This window comes from Podarcis raffonei, chromosome 2 (assembly GCF_027172205.1).
Source record: "Podarcis raffonei isolate rPodRaf1 chromosome 2, rPodRaf1.pri, whole genome shotgun sequence".
Classification (NCBI taxonomy): Eukaryota; Metazoa; Chordata; class Lepidosauria; order Squamata; family Lacertidae; genus Podarcis; species Podarcis raffonei.
In genome coordinates, this window is record NC_070603.1 from 39,092,332 (window position 1) to 39,105,216 (window position 12,885).

The window sequence follows — 12,885 nt, forward strand, 5'->3', positions numbered from 1 at the left end:
TGTGGAATGCCTTGCATGTTTATTAAGTGAGCATGTAACCACAGCAAGAATCTTCTAAGACTGTCTATAGTTAGACTTTGGAAGAAGCACATGTCCTTCCTAAGTGAGATGGCATCTGGACCTTGTCAAGTGTGTCAGCTTTCACTCTCAGACTCTTGTTTCCCAGCATATGTTTATGCAGAGATTCCAAGCTGCACTGAGGCTCCACCCTAAGTGATACTGTTTTCTTCTCATATTATCACAGTTCAGCCATCAGTGACGAGGACTGTTTTAATGATTTACGAAGATATAATGCCACAGACAGATGTAGAGGGGAGTTGAGCTCTGTGCCCTATCTTCAGCTTTGCTAACAAAAGGGTTGGGAGCACCAGAATGGGGTTTGGGGATTTAGAAACTTGTTGTGACATGCCAACTGCCTAGATAGTGACAAACATATTATGAATCTTCACACCCTCATTCCACCTTCTGGGCAGCCTTATGCTGGGGGACAGGATGTGGGGACTTGTGGTGGGAGATAGTGATATGGAGTACTGATTATATGGGCACCATACTTTATGGCTGCAATGGAAGTGACACAAGAATGGCCTCTTTGGGAAGAGGGCGCCCTACTTCAATGGATTTCCCACACCACTAAGAACTGAACTGCTGTAAGGAAGCTTGACAGAAGGATGGAGATGGAAGTTTTGAGTTCCTAGTATGTTCGTAATTTAACACTCTGTTGTCAGTAGCCTCTGCGTTAGAAACAGTAAAGCTTTTCTCACAATATGCATAGCTGTCAACTTTTCCCTTTTCTTGCGAGGAATCCTATTTGGAATAAGGGAATTTCCCTTAAAAAAAGGGAAAAGTTGACAGCTATGAATATGATTAGTTGGGGAACTTCTGCAAAACATTTTATGTGGTCTGTAGCTGTTGCTAGAGGACAGTCATTCACATTTGTCCTCCCATCTGTTCCCTAGAGAAAAGTATTTTCTTCTGAGTAATTGTGCTATATAGAAGCCAGTGCATTTCAACATTAAATTTGTGGCATGCTGTTTTAAAAAAAGAATCTGATCTCACCTGAAGGAGCTGTTTCTCAGAGGTTGAAGGCATGGCATGGGCCTGCCTTTTCTGGGGCTAGCTGTGAAGCTGTATGTATGTTAAGTTTTTATGTAGGCAGGATTGTTTCCTGCTGTGCTGCATTGCTTCACTTACTTGTTTTTTATATATTGTTATGAGTTTGCGAGCAGTAAGCTGTATGCCTGAGCCCCCTTCTAATTCCTGGATCCATCACAAATTCGATTGCTGGAATAGCCAGGCTATCTTCCTGTGAGATAATGGCTCTCAAAGTATGGGCTATTAAGATAACAAAGGAACTGGTGCTGTGCCAGACTGAAAATGGGTGGGCCTCCCTCAACTCACTGTTAGAAAGACAAAGATCAGAGTTGAGAGTTGAGTTATGTGAGCAAGAAGCTAGACACTGGAAGTGGCAAGTTGGGTAACTGGAAGAGATTGAGCCATGCTTGATTTCTCTTACTGTTGTTATTTATTAAACTTGTACATTGCCCTTCATCCGAAGATCCCAGGGTGGTTCACAAGGCTGTGGCTATGGGAGAAGCAAGACCCTTTTGGGGTGTTAATGCTCAGGTCACATATGTGTGTAAATAAACCATATATTATAAATGCACCACAGTCTCCACTGTCCCTCATTCCAAGGAAACTGAACCCTGTATAAGTGAGCAGCAATATATTACTTGTGCATTTTAGGTTGATTTATCCCTGTTTTGTTTTTATCCTTTCCATTATTATTTTTTTGTGTTTGTGTGTTTGTAAGTCGCTTTGAGTGTCATTCTTTTTTTTTTTTAAAAAAGTGACTAATACAAATAATGATAATGCAATCCTATAGTTCTAGTATGCACTTGAACCCCTATTGCAAAATACTGAGAGTCTACAGATTGTCCATGCCTTTGTGTGCAAACACTGCATTTGGCAATTTCCTTTCTCAGCCACCAGAAGTCACACTTCAATGAACAGTTGTGATATGTTGAAGGAAGGGATTGGGAGCCTCAAGTCTGGGGCCCCAAATGCAGTTCCTCCATGCTTCTCTATCTGGCCCTTGAGACGCCCTTTCCCCAGGCAACACACCTCGCCCTCCTTCCTTCACTTTTGCCTGTTTGGAAGTGTCCTTGAACTGTGAGATGGAGTCTCTTGCTTATATGAAGGGAAAGGCATGTGTATATCTTGTGCATAAAAACCTCTGGCTGTTGCTTGGCTGAAATTGTAGCCTTCGGCTGTTTGGCCAGAATATAGGTAAGAAGCAAGATAAGTAACCTTGCCCATCACAGCAGTATCACTGGGATCATTGGCTGGCAAGCAAACACCATAGGGACATAATCCAGATGTGTCCTCATAGACAGTGGCTAGCTGCTGCCTCTTAGGTAAAGAAGAAATATAGCAAGTAGCATCTACCAAGCAACACCTGAGGTATCAGTGTTGCGATCACTTTCACTTTTTATTTTGTCTGCAGATTACAACACAAAGAACAAAACTCACCAAGTCTTTAAGCAAAGCAAAATTTATTTTCTATTAGGACTGTTGAGGAAAGATCACAGGATTACTACAATTTCAAGCAACATCATGGGGACATATATGCATTTTGCATACATTCCAAGCTTCTTCTGTCCTGCAGTAGATTTATTCTTCACTTTCTATGATTACCTGCCACAAACAAAACAAACAAACTCAGTACTTGTTAAAATGCAAGGAAAACAATAGGCCGTTTCAGCCACTATCTTCTTGAGAAATGGGAAGCAGGGCTCACACCATCAGCACTGCTGAAAAACCAGCTCCACCATGCCTCCTCTTTATCAACTGGCAGAATGATAGAAGACATTCTATCAGGCTGCCTTAGTAGGAAAGATGAGAAGCAAAGTCATTTGCCTTTCCCAAAGTCCAGCTCCATGAGGCACTTGCGGCCCTGAGTTGTTTCTCAGCCAGCTGTCATCACAAGAACAACTGTTGAACAATTGGCACCTGAGTTTGCTTTTTTCCTCTTCCCTGCCTGTTCCTTTTCCCATGCCTGTAGCACTTTTTATATTGTAACCAGACTGTCTTGTTTTAATTCATTGTATGTAAGTCACATTATTATTATTATTATTATTATTATTATTATTATTATTATTATTATTATTTTATTTATTTGTATCCCGCCCATCTGGCTGGGTTTCCCTAGCCACTCTGGGTGGCTTCCAACAAAGATTAAGAATACTCAAGAAGCCTCTTTGGCTGAAGAGGGGGGTGCAAATGGTCTAAATAAATGAAGACCAAATATATTTGAATCCAACAGTGCCACTCAGCTAATGGTAAGGCTTCTATCAATGGAAGAGGAAAGGAAGCTCCTTCTACTTGCAATTCCCCAGGCTCTCCCCTAAATCTGCTCTGAAGAACTCCCAACCCTCTGGAGCAGATTTAGGGGATGTGGGACCTGACCATTTGTGCAAGTTTGGGTGACTAGGGCTTAAATCAGGGTTAGCCAATGTGGTGTCCTCCACATTGGTGGACTACAGTTCCCATCATCCCTCACCACTGGCTGTGCTTGCCGGGGCTGATGGAAGTTGTAGTTCAGCAACATCTGGGGGGCACCATGTTGACTATCCCTGGCTTAAATGGATAATATACTTGTGTCTTTGAACTGGGGTTTTACAATACTAACTCCTGCAAAAGCAAGGGGGCACTTTGGTTTTCTGAATAAGCCTCTTATCAATACACTGTAGCCTGAAGCCGCACTCTCTCCTTGCCTAATTCCATTGGCTTCACTGATGCCGAAGCCACGGCGAATTTGTACCCAGAGCTATTAAGTGTGTTGCTTCTTCCACTCTGTGCAGCATTCTTAATGGCTCCTTGCTGGATGCTCAGATTCCTTTTCATACATCCACTGTTGCAGCAGGGATTTGTAAAAACACAGTTGCATCATTCAGGAGGGACAAATTATTTGGCATCTGGTCTGTGGAGGCACTTACCTTTGTGGTAGAAACTTCCCTGGTCTTTGCCCGAAGCTTATTGACCTGAGACTCAGCAATATCAGCCCTTTCCTCTGCCTCTTCCAGCTCATGTTGCGTTTTCCTGAATTTGGAGAGGTGAACGTTGGCCTGTTGGTCCTATAATCAGAAAGCAATAGCACACAAAAACCCTAAGTCATACCTCTGATGTCAAAGCTGAGACCTTATGCATTTTGTACAAATGACCAAAAATGAAGCTTGTGTCTTTCAAATAACTCACAGCCTCCTCTGCTTGTCTCTTGTAGGATTTGACCTTCAGCTGAAGCTTATCCACCAAGTCCTGTAGCCTTATCACATTCTTCCTGTCCTCTTCGCCCTAGAAAAGTGGCACCTGATTAGGTGATACGTAAGTTGTCAAAGAAGTATTGAGAAGCACTGGCTCCTTCCTTTTCCTCTTACCTGGAAAGTCAGTTCTTTGACTCGCCGTTCATACTTGCGAATACCTTTAATGGCTTCTGTGGCTCGCTTCTGCTCCCCCTCTAGTTCAGACTCTAGTTCTCGGATCTAGGAAGTCAAGCAAAATATTAATTTCCTTAGCAACTCTGATATAGGGGCCTCTGACCTATGGAGAATTCTGATGCTTGCCACCAGCTCCCAACCCCAGTGTTTACCCTGGCTTCCATTTTCTGGATCTGCTTCTTCCCTCCTTTCAGAGCAAGTTGTTCTGCTTCATCCAGCCGAAGCTGCAGATCCTTCACTGTCTGATCCAGGTTCTTTTTCATTCTCTCCAGGTGAGCACTAGTGTCTTGCTCTTTCTTCAGCTCCTCTGCCATCATGGCCGCCTTGACATACAAACAGTAGACTCCAGTCAACAAGTACACTCGGCGCAAAGGGCAGAAGCTCAGCAGAGTTTGAAAGATCAACTTGTGACCACCAGAAATGGCCTGCTGGGACCACCTCAATAAGTAAGCCATCCCAAAGAATGTATTAACATTCAAAATATTAACAAAGGTGCTGGGCTCATTATATAACATTGAACTGAAACATTTATGAATTTCCAGTATCACTGGCATAGTGCAGAGAAGGTCTTCAAACAACACTATATGAATGACACATTTCATAGTTCTTGGAGAGGCAGCCATGTCAGTTGGTTGCAGAAGGCACAGCAAATAATCTTATGGCACCTTAAAGGCTAACTCATTAAGACATAAACCTTCATGAATCGGAGCCAAATTCATAATGTTTGTGTGTCACCCATCAGACACAACCATGTGAGATTTGCTTTCCTGTGAGGGCATTCCTTGGGGTAGAGGTCTGCATGTGAAATGTTCTGATCATGTAGAAAGAAGAAAGGGCTGATCGTATATGTCTTTACCTGAAATCAGCAGGTCCACCTGGTTACACCATTTCCCCAGCTGACAGGGATTGGGGTCAAAGAAGAATGACTCACATGTGGCCCTAGCTGTGTGACTGAAGAACACTTTGTGCAAAATTTATTTAGATTCATGGGCTACATAGAGTTGTTTGCCACTGTTTTTTCTCTTGCAAAGGCTCTGCACTTCAACAGCTGCATGGTAGGCAAACGTTCAACAGGGATGGCATGGAAACTCAGTGATGGGGAAAATGCATCCAACTGTTTGAAAATGATAGCTTGCTAGTAAAAAGACCAGGGTTTTAAGCAGACCATCTTGTGAAACTGAGCTTTGTTCCTTTGGGGGAAATAGATGAAAGGAGCAACTGGGGCTGGAGAAATTGGTAGTGCCTGGAGACTGCATTAATGCCCCTCCCTATTTGTTCCAAGGTATATAAGGGTTGAAGCCACCTGAGGCAACACTTTCATGCATGCCCCTTTAGTGGCGCACTTTGAAGGAATAGAGGCTCTTCTTTCTCCTTCTATCAGTTTGTGAAGGCATACTGAAGGAAAAAACTGTTAGCCACTCACAGAAGGACTTGACAGCTCTAGAATGATCACTGTGATCAAGTGCCCATGAGCCAACAAAAATTGTTATAGATAACAGCAAGGTTTTGTGGCAACCACTGAAAGAGAAAAGAAGCTCTTACATCTGTGATGGCTTTCTTTGCCTTCTCCTCTGCATTTCTGGCCTCTTTAATGGCATCTTCCACTTCACTTTGAAGTTGAGAAACATCAATTTCCAGCTTCTTCTTTGTGTTAATAAGGCTGGTGTTCTAAACAAAAGACACAGTGAGGATGTTTTAGCATCTCTTATGCCGCAGTTTCTAGTAATGATTAAGCAATTATTCCTCCTCATACTTGGAGGCAGCATGTCTCTGTTTACCACTATAGAGCATGTCAGTGGCCACGGTCAGACATCAAATGTGAGATTAGATGGACATTTGAACTAATGTAGCATGGCAAGTTTTGTTGTTATAGTGACAACTGTAGCCCATACTTGCGTGTGAAGAAGTTGCACGCGTTCATTTGCATCTAGAAGCTCTTGTTCAGCTAACTTCCTGCCCCTCTCTGTCTGTTCTAGAGCTGCCCGGAGCTCCTCAATCTCAGCCTGCATCAGATTAGCTCGGCGCTCAATCATAGCCACTTGCTCTTTCAGATCTTCTTGGCCTCGGAGGGCATCATCCAAATGTAGCTGTGTGTCCTAAACACAACAGGGGAAAGTGTTGAGCAGAACTGAATTTCTATTATTCATATAAAGCGATAGTGGTTAACATATGACCCACTAGTATGTTGTTGGACTCCAATTCCCATCAGCCCTAGCCAACATGGCCAGTGGTCAAGGACAATGGGAGCTGTAATCCAACAACATCTGGAAGGCCACAGATTAACTACTCTTGATATAAAGGATATATTGGAAAGATAAGTACCTTAAGCTGCCCTTGGACATTCCTGAGGTGTTTCTGTGTCTCAGCTGCAAGACGGTTTGCATGGCTCAGCTGGATCTCCATTTCATTTAAATCTCCCTCCATCTTCTTCTTAATCCTCACAGCTTCATTCCTGCTCCGTATTTCTGCATCCAAGGCACTTTGCATTGTGTCCACTGTTCTTTGGTGGTTCCTCTTCAGCTGATCAATTTCTTCATCTTTCTCGGCAATCTTTCTATCGATCTCGGATCTCACCTGAGTCAACTCAAGCTGAATGCGAAGGATTTTGGCTTCCTCGTGTTCAAGAGCACCCTATTGAGGAAATGTTGGAGAAATAAAGCAGCACAGAGATTTGGGGTTGGAGGAAACTTAGATTACTTTTCTCCTTCTTGATCTTACCACAGTGTTGTAAAACATAGTTAACTAATATCTGTTAACAATTTAACACCAATATGGAAGTCACTATAGAAGTTTTCTCAAAGATTAGGTGTGATGTGACTTCAGAGAATCCTATATCCATATTTCCCTTTAGCTTAAACAAATTCCACCATGCCATGATGACCATCTGCCAAACAAATGGTATGTGGTTTGTGGGAATCTGATGCAACAAATGAGCATCTCCAACTACCACATTCTAAAAGACTTTTATAAAAACCTAGTTATTTGCCATTTGTATTTTATTTCCTACTGTTTTTTGGCATCTTACCTCTGCTTCCTCTAGAGCCATCTGCATATCAGATTTCTCCACTTCTATCTGCTTCTTGGCCTTCTCAAGTTCATGGATAATTTTGCCACTTTGACTAATTTGTTCTGTAAGATCAGCTATTTCCTCTAGGAAGAATTAAACATACACAGAGATGATAAAGGGTGAAATGCCTCTAGAACTAGAAACACACACACATGTGCAAAGAGCTGCTCTGCAAACAGAGGTGATACTTGTGCCTTCTTCTGTCTGCTTCAGAACAGTTCACAAAACTCCTTTTTTATGATGAAAGATATCCCAAATGCTCCCAAATATAATGCCTGAGCCATCATAAATTCTCTCTTCTTTTTTTTCAAACCTAGGAAATTCTGTCAGTTTTACCTATGATTACCACAGCTACAGGGACGCGGGTGTCGCTGTGGGTTAAACCACAGAGCCTAGAACTTGCCGATCAGAAAGTTGGCGGTTCGAATCCCCGCAACGGGGTGAGCGCCTGTTGCTCGGTCCCTGCTCCTGCCAACCTAGCAGTTCAAAAGCACATCAAAGTGCAAGTAGATAAATAGGTACCACACCAGCGGGAAGGTAAACGGCGTTTCCGTGCGCTGCTCTGGTTCGCCAGAAGCGGCTTAGTCATGCTGGCCACATGACCAGCATGTGTACGCCAGCTCCCTCGGCCAATAAAGCGAGATGAGCGCCGCAACCCCAGAGTCGGTCATGACTGGACCTAATGGTCAGGGGTCCCTTTACCTTTTACCAGAGAAAGTTGGAACTGCTCACATGGACAAAAATGCATTGTGTGAAATTAAACCAACCAAGTGCTGTTGCCAATACTTGCTAAGGACATTTATGAGATTTGTGTGGGGCAGTCAATTCTGAAAACTGCCATTAGTGATATCAAGTTAGCCTTGCCTTCTCATCACAGGACGAGAATGAGAATGTGCAGAGATCTGGAAATTCTGAACGCTTTTAACTCAAGTCCTTAAGGCTAGAATGTGCTATGATCTGACAAAGAACATATACACCTGCTTTAGTCTTCTCTTGATTTTTAGTCACAGTTCTGCACAAAGGACAGTTTCTGAATCAGTGCAGCTTCTATGATATGGAGGTGCAGTGATGAGGATATTTCTGCTTGTTGTACCACTGCTAAAGGCACAGAGAAAAGTCAGCAATCCTTGCATATCCCTGAGACCCTCTGCACTGTGAATTTTCATTGCTAGAGTCAAAATAACCAACAAATAGAAAGAAGGCCAAAAAAGGAAACTTACGCTGTAGGTTCTTGTTTTCTCGCTTGATTGTTTCCAGCTGATCTAGTGTCTCCTCATAAGCATTCTTCATTTTGAAAAGTTCAGTGCTCAAGGAGCGTGACTCCTTTAAGGAACCTTCTAGCTCTGACTGGCTCTCCTCATACTTGGTCTTCCATTCTGCCAAAATCTTAACATCCATTGTGTTTTAGTTAGTTAGTTGCCGTTTTATTTGCCTATGATTTTTCTTTGCTAAACTAGCCTTCTCAGTAGCAGTTCTGGACATCGCTGGGAAGAAGGCAGTGACAGTTTACAGGGGGGTTCTCTATCTTTATTTTCTGTGCCAGGGGAAATCCAAACAAAGTGACAGGAAGCCTTGGCCGATAAAACTATACACTGCAATTCCACCAGCCACCACTCTCTGTCCCCCAGCAATTCTCTGACAATTTTTTCCCCAAACACCCAATAGCACTCTTGACCTCAGAGCAGAAGGTCAGGGCACATGTCCCTCGATCATGGCAACATCAGTATGTGACACGCATATCCCAGGGCATGGTCAGAAAGCACATGACACATCTACCTTGTTAAAGTTAAGCAGCAACTCTAGTTCATGCCTGGATGGAACAACTCCTAGGTATTCTATATGTGCCGCCTCAAGTTTCATGATAGAAGAAAGTTGGGATCTTAACATAACTGTGAATCAGCCATCACAGACCAATTCTCAATAGCAAAGTAGTCATACAGCCCAAAATCATGTCAAGCATGCTGGGCATAAGTACAGGAGTGATGCATCCCTGAATCAGGAAACCTGAATGGTTTCCCATTAATAAACACATTTATAAGATCCTTCTGTCACAAAAGGCTATGGGTCACAGGCTATGAGCTCTGCATGGTGCCCTCATTCCTCAAATCTGGGCCAAATTGCTGGTGTCCCTCTGACATCAGAGATTGGGCTTAAATATTTCAGTATACCTGAAGAAGTGTCTCCACCCCCATCGTTTGGCCCGGACACTGAGGTCCAGCGCTGAGGGCCTTCTGGCGGTTCCCTCACTATTAGAAGTAAAATTACAGGGAACCAGGCAGAGGGCCTTCTTGGTAGTGGCTCCCGACCTGTGGAACGCCCTCCCATCAGATGTCAAAGGAATAAACAACTATCTGATGTTTAGAAGACATCTGAAGGCAGCCCTGTTTAGGGAAGCTTTTTTTTTAATGACTGATGTTTTAATGTATTTTTAATCCCCTGTTGGAAGCTGCCCAGAGTGGGCAGGGTATAAGTAATAATTTTATTATTATTATTATTATTATTATTATTATTATTATTATTGTAGTAGTAGTAGTAGTAGTAGTAGGTAGAAGTGAGAGTCAGATTCAAATTCAGAAGCAAGTGAGTGTATCTGCTAGTTTGAGTCGAAGAGTGCCTATTTCTCATCTAAGGGCTGATACTATAGAGGAGAAACACACCTTGTCAAAATTCCTTTGCTTCTTATCCAGAGCAGCTGCTAGTGCATTTGCTCTCTCAACATCCACCATCATGTCTTCCACTTCACATTGCAGCCTCTGCTTTGTTTTCTCCAGGGAAGCACACTTGGAATTCACAGCTTCAACTTGTTCTTCAGCTTCTTGAAGCCTCTGAGCAAGCTTTTTCCTTAAAGAAGTCAGATTGTAATGATGATGCCCCTTTAACTACTAAGGTTGCCCTTAGTAGCACAGTATAGCTTACAGTATCTTAGCCACCTGCATGCTTGTAGAACTGATAGGCAAGTCCAAGTAAATTCATATTCTGAATCAGGTTATTATGCACTTTGGCAACATCATTAATTAAAATGTGAGTCCTCCTGGCATTTGGGTGGGGTGTCAGATTTTAATCAGAAATTTATGTTGTCAAATTCTAGTTTATTCTTTAATGTGACAAAATTAATTGGACTAAAATCCAGTCACATGGGTACTATCATCTCTACATCCCAGCACTTTCATGATTTCCACCGTGCTGAAATATATGCTGAAGATCATAAATGTTTGTCCCTTCATCTAAGAATGAGGAACCAAGTGCCCAGTTTGTAGTGGTATCCCCACATGGATAGGTTACTGTTATGAACATAAAGTGTGGTTGAATGTAATGTGTGAAAATGGCTTATGAGCATGCCACTTCTCACCCCCAACACTTACTTGGCCTCTTCCAGTTCCTCTGTGCGTTGAATGGCATCTGTCTCATATTTGGTTCTCCACTGGGCCACTTCACTGTTGGCTTTAGACAGGGCACGTTGGAGTTCACTCTTTGCTTCTTGTTCCTCTTCATATTGTTCACGGAGCAAGTCACAGTCATGGCGAGCAGATTGTAAGGCATGAGCCAGTGCATTCTTCGCCTAAGAACCGTAAACCATGCATCCATTTATAACTGAATTCATTCCATAGATTCTTACACTGGTGCTCTTGGAACAATGCCTGTGGTGTTTTGCATATATAATCTCAGAGTAAAGCTACCCTGACAGAAGTCAGGATGAAGCAAGAGGCTACTTTATTCACACAAAACTCAAGCAGTTTACAGTACTGAAGAGACTTATGAGTGCCCAAGAAAGTATTCCAAGTCTTGGATTACTGTAAATTAATCATGTCGCCTGCAAGACCAGCAGACTCACTGCTGTAATATGTGGTAGGCTACCTAATTGTGACAGTGTCATACAAGAAAGTATCATACTGATCTGGAGTGAGTTAAAATATTTGTTTATGCCAGTAATACTTACACCTGAAATGTTTAGATTTTTTTTTTAAGGTACCTTGATATTCACAAATAGTGAGTTGGTATTTTGTTTGACAGATATGAGGAAAATTAAAAACTGGAGCACAATTCTGTGCATATCTGCTAAGGAGTGAGTTCAATGAGTCTTGGGCTGTAATCTAAACCCATTTTCTCCACCAAACTGAATGCCATTTACTACTCAGTAGTTGTATAGGATTGTGCTGTTATTCCCAGTGCATCTGTAAACCTAGCCTGATAGCATGAGATATAATTAATTCGCATAATGTATTCATGGTTTCCGCTGAGTCCATAAGCAGATACATCCCCTCTCAACTTTTAGACATAGTTCCAATGACAGCTCATCATGGTACAGTTGTGTTGCATATTGGAAGGGTTGAGATCCTGCTGACAGATGTGTCCACTAAAGTGTTGAAAATTTAAATTAAATTCTTCCTATGTTAATGTATTCCTTTTAATGAATCAAGAGAAATGTTCCCCAGCAGTATAGACTTATGAATACCTTGGTCTCTTCCTCCAGGTGCCTCTTTAGTTCTTCTATTTGCTGAGTAAATGCTTGCTTGCTTCTGGAAAGCTGGGATATTATGCTCTCCCTTTCCTCAAGTTGACGTGCCAGTTCACCTGTGACCAAAGAAGACAAATTCTTAATTTGCTAATAGCGGTGATGTTCACTATAAATCTCCCAGGCTTAATTCACAGTGTCAGCTCTATTAACCATATGCCTTTAAGAATTATCCCCCCGCAACAATCTTCCTTTCACAGATCTGCTGGTCCAGAAGTAGCAGGGCGTGAACCTTCCTAGAAAATACACACAGGTCCCACCATCCGCACTTCAAAATTATGCCCAAACCTTGCTATATGCACCACAGATTCACTTATCCAAACAGCCCACTTCCTTGGTTTTTTGTGTTTTGTTGGCTGGCAGCAGCCATTTTCAAGCAGAAACCACAGAGAGTGGGAAGCAAGACTGGATAAATCAGAGAGCAGGGGAAACAGGACAAGTCAGGGAGCAGGAGAGTTAGGACAAATCAGTTTTCCCCTCTGTCTCTTTTTTGCTGATGAGTTGCAGCCATTTCAAGAAGAAACCATGGAGGTGGGGAAGGTATCAGACAATTCCGGCGTTAGAAATGTTTCCATAGGAAACAATGGAAATTGTGGACTCGTTATATGTAGACACACCTAACAATTTCCAGGAAATGCATTGGGGTCGTAAAACAGGACCTGCATGTACACTCCAACATAAAAGTCTAATCCCTATTATACTGGACTTGGGGTTTGCTGCTCAGTGATGCTTGAAATTCACTCTGAATTTGCTGGAGACAGTTTTGAATGCCTCTTTTTTTTAATGTTCAGTGCATCTTACAAAGCAGAAGT

At 42.4% G+C, this 12,885-nt stretch overlaps 1 protein-coding gene and 1 long non-coding RNA gene across 3 annotated transcripts in view; one reads left to right on the forward strand and one right to left on the reverse strand.

Annotated features, from left to right (window-relative positions):
- LOC128407579 (uncharacterized) overlaps positions 1–12,885 on the forward strand; it is a 30,866-nt gene that overhangs the window by 9,697 nt on the left and 8,284 nt on the right. Inside the window, exons 4-5 of the long non-coding RNA XR_008328836.1 lie at positions 4,280–4,380; positions 4,766–4,939. This is a non-coding gene — a long non-coding RNA (uncharacterized LOC128407579). The remainder of the gene's footprint in view (positions 1–4,279; positions 4,381–4,765; positions 4,940–12,885) is intronic.
- LOC128407573 (myosin-3) overlaps positions 2,536–12,885 on the reverse strand; it is a 32,974-nt gene continuing 22,624 nt past the window's right edge. For both annotated transcript variants that reach the window (XM_053376084.1, XM_053376083.1), the window contains 13 exons: positions 12,014–12,132; positions 10,923–11,119; positions 10,218–10,401; positions 8,781–8,946; positions 7,519–7,643; positions 6,816–7,124; positions 6,386–6,589; positions 6,036–6,161; positions 4,646–4,816; positions 4,434–4,538; positions 4,255–4,350; positions 3,996–4,133; positions 2,536–2,694 (listed from right to left, as the gene is read on the reverse strand). In XM_053376084.1, coding sequence (XP_053232059.1) covers positions 2,671–2,694; positions 3,996–4,133; positions 4,255–4,350; positions 4,434–4,538; positions 4,646–4,816; positions 6,036–6,161; positions 6,386–6,589; positions 6,816–7,124; positions 7,519–7,643; positions 8,781–8,946; positions 10,218–10,401; positions 10,923–11,119; positions 12,014–12,132 — 1,964 coding nt within the window. In that variant the 3' untranslated portion in view covers positions 2,536–2,670. The remainder of the gene's footprint in view (positions 2,695–3,995; positions 4,134–4,254; positions 4,351–4,433; positions 4,539–4,645; positions 4,817–6,035; positions 6,162–6,385; positions 6,590–6,815; positions 7,125–7,518; positions 7,644–8,780; positions 8,947–10,217; positions 10,402–10,922; positions 11,120–12,013; positions 12,133–12,885) is intronic.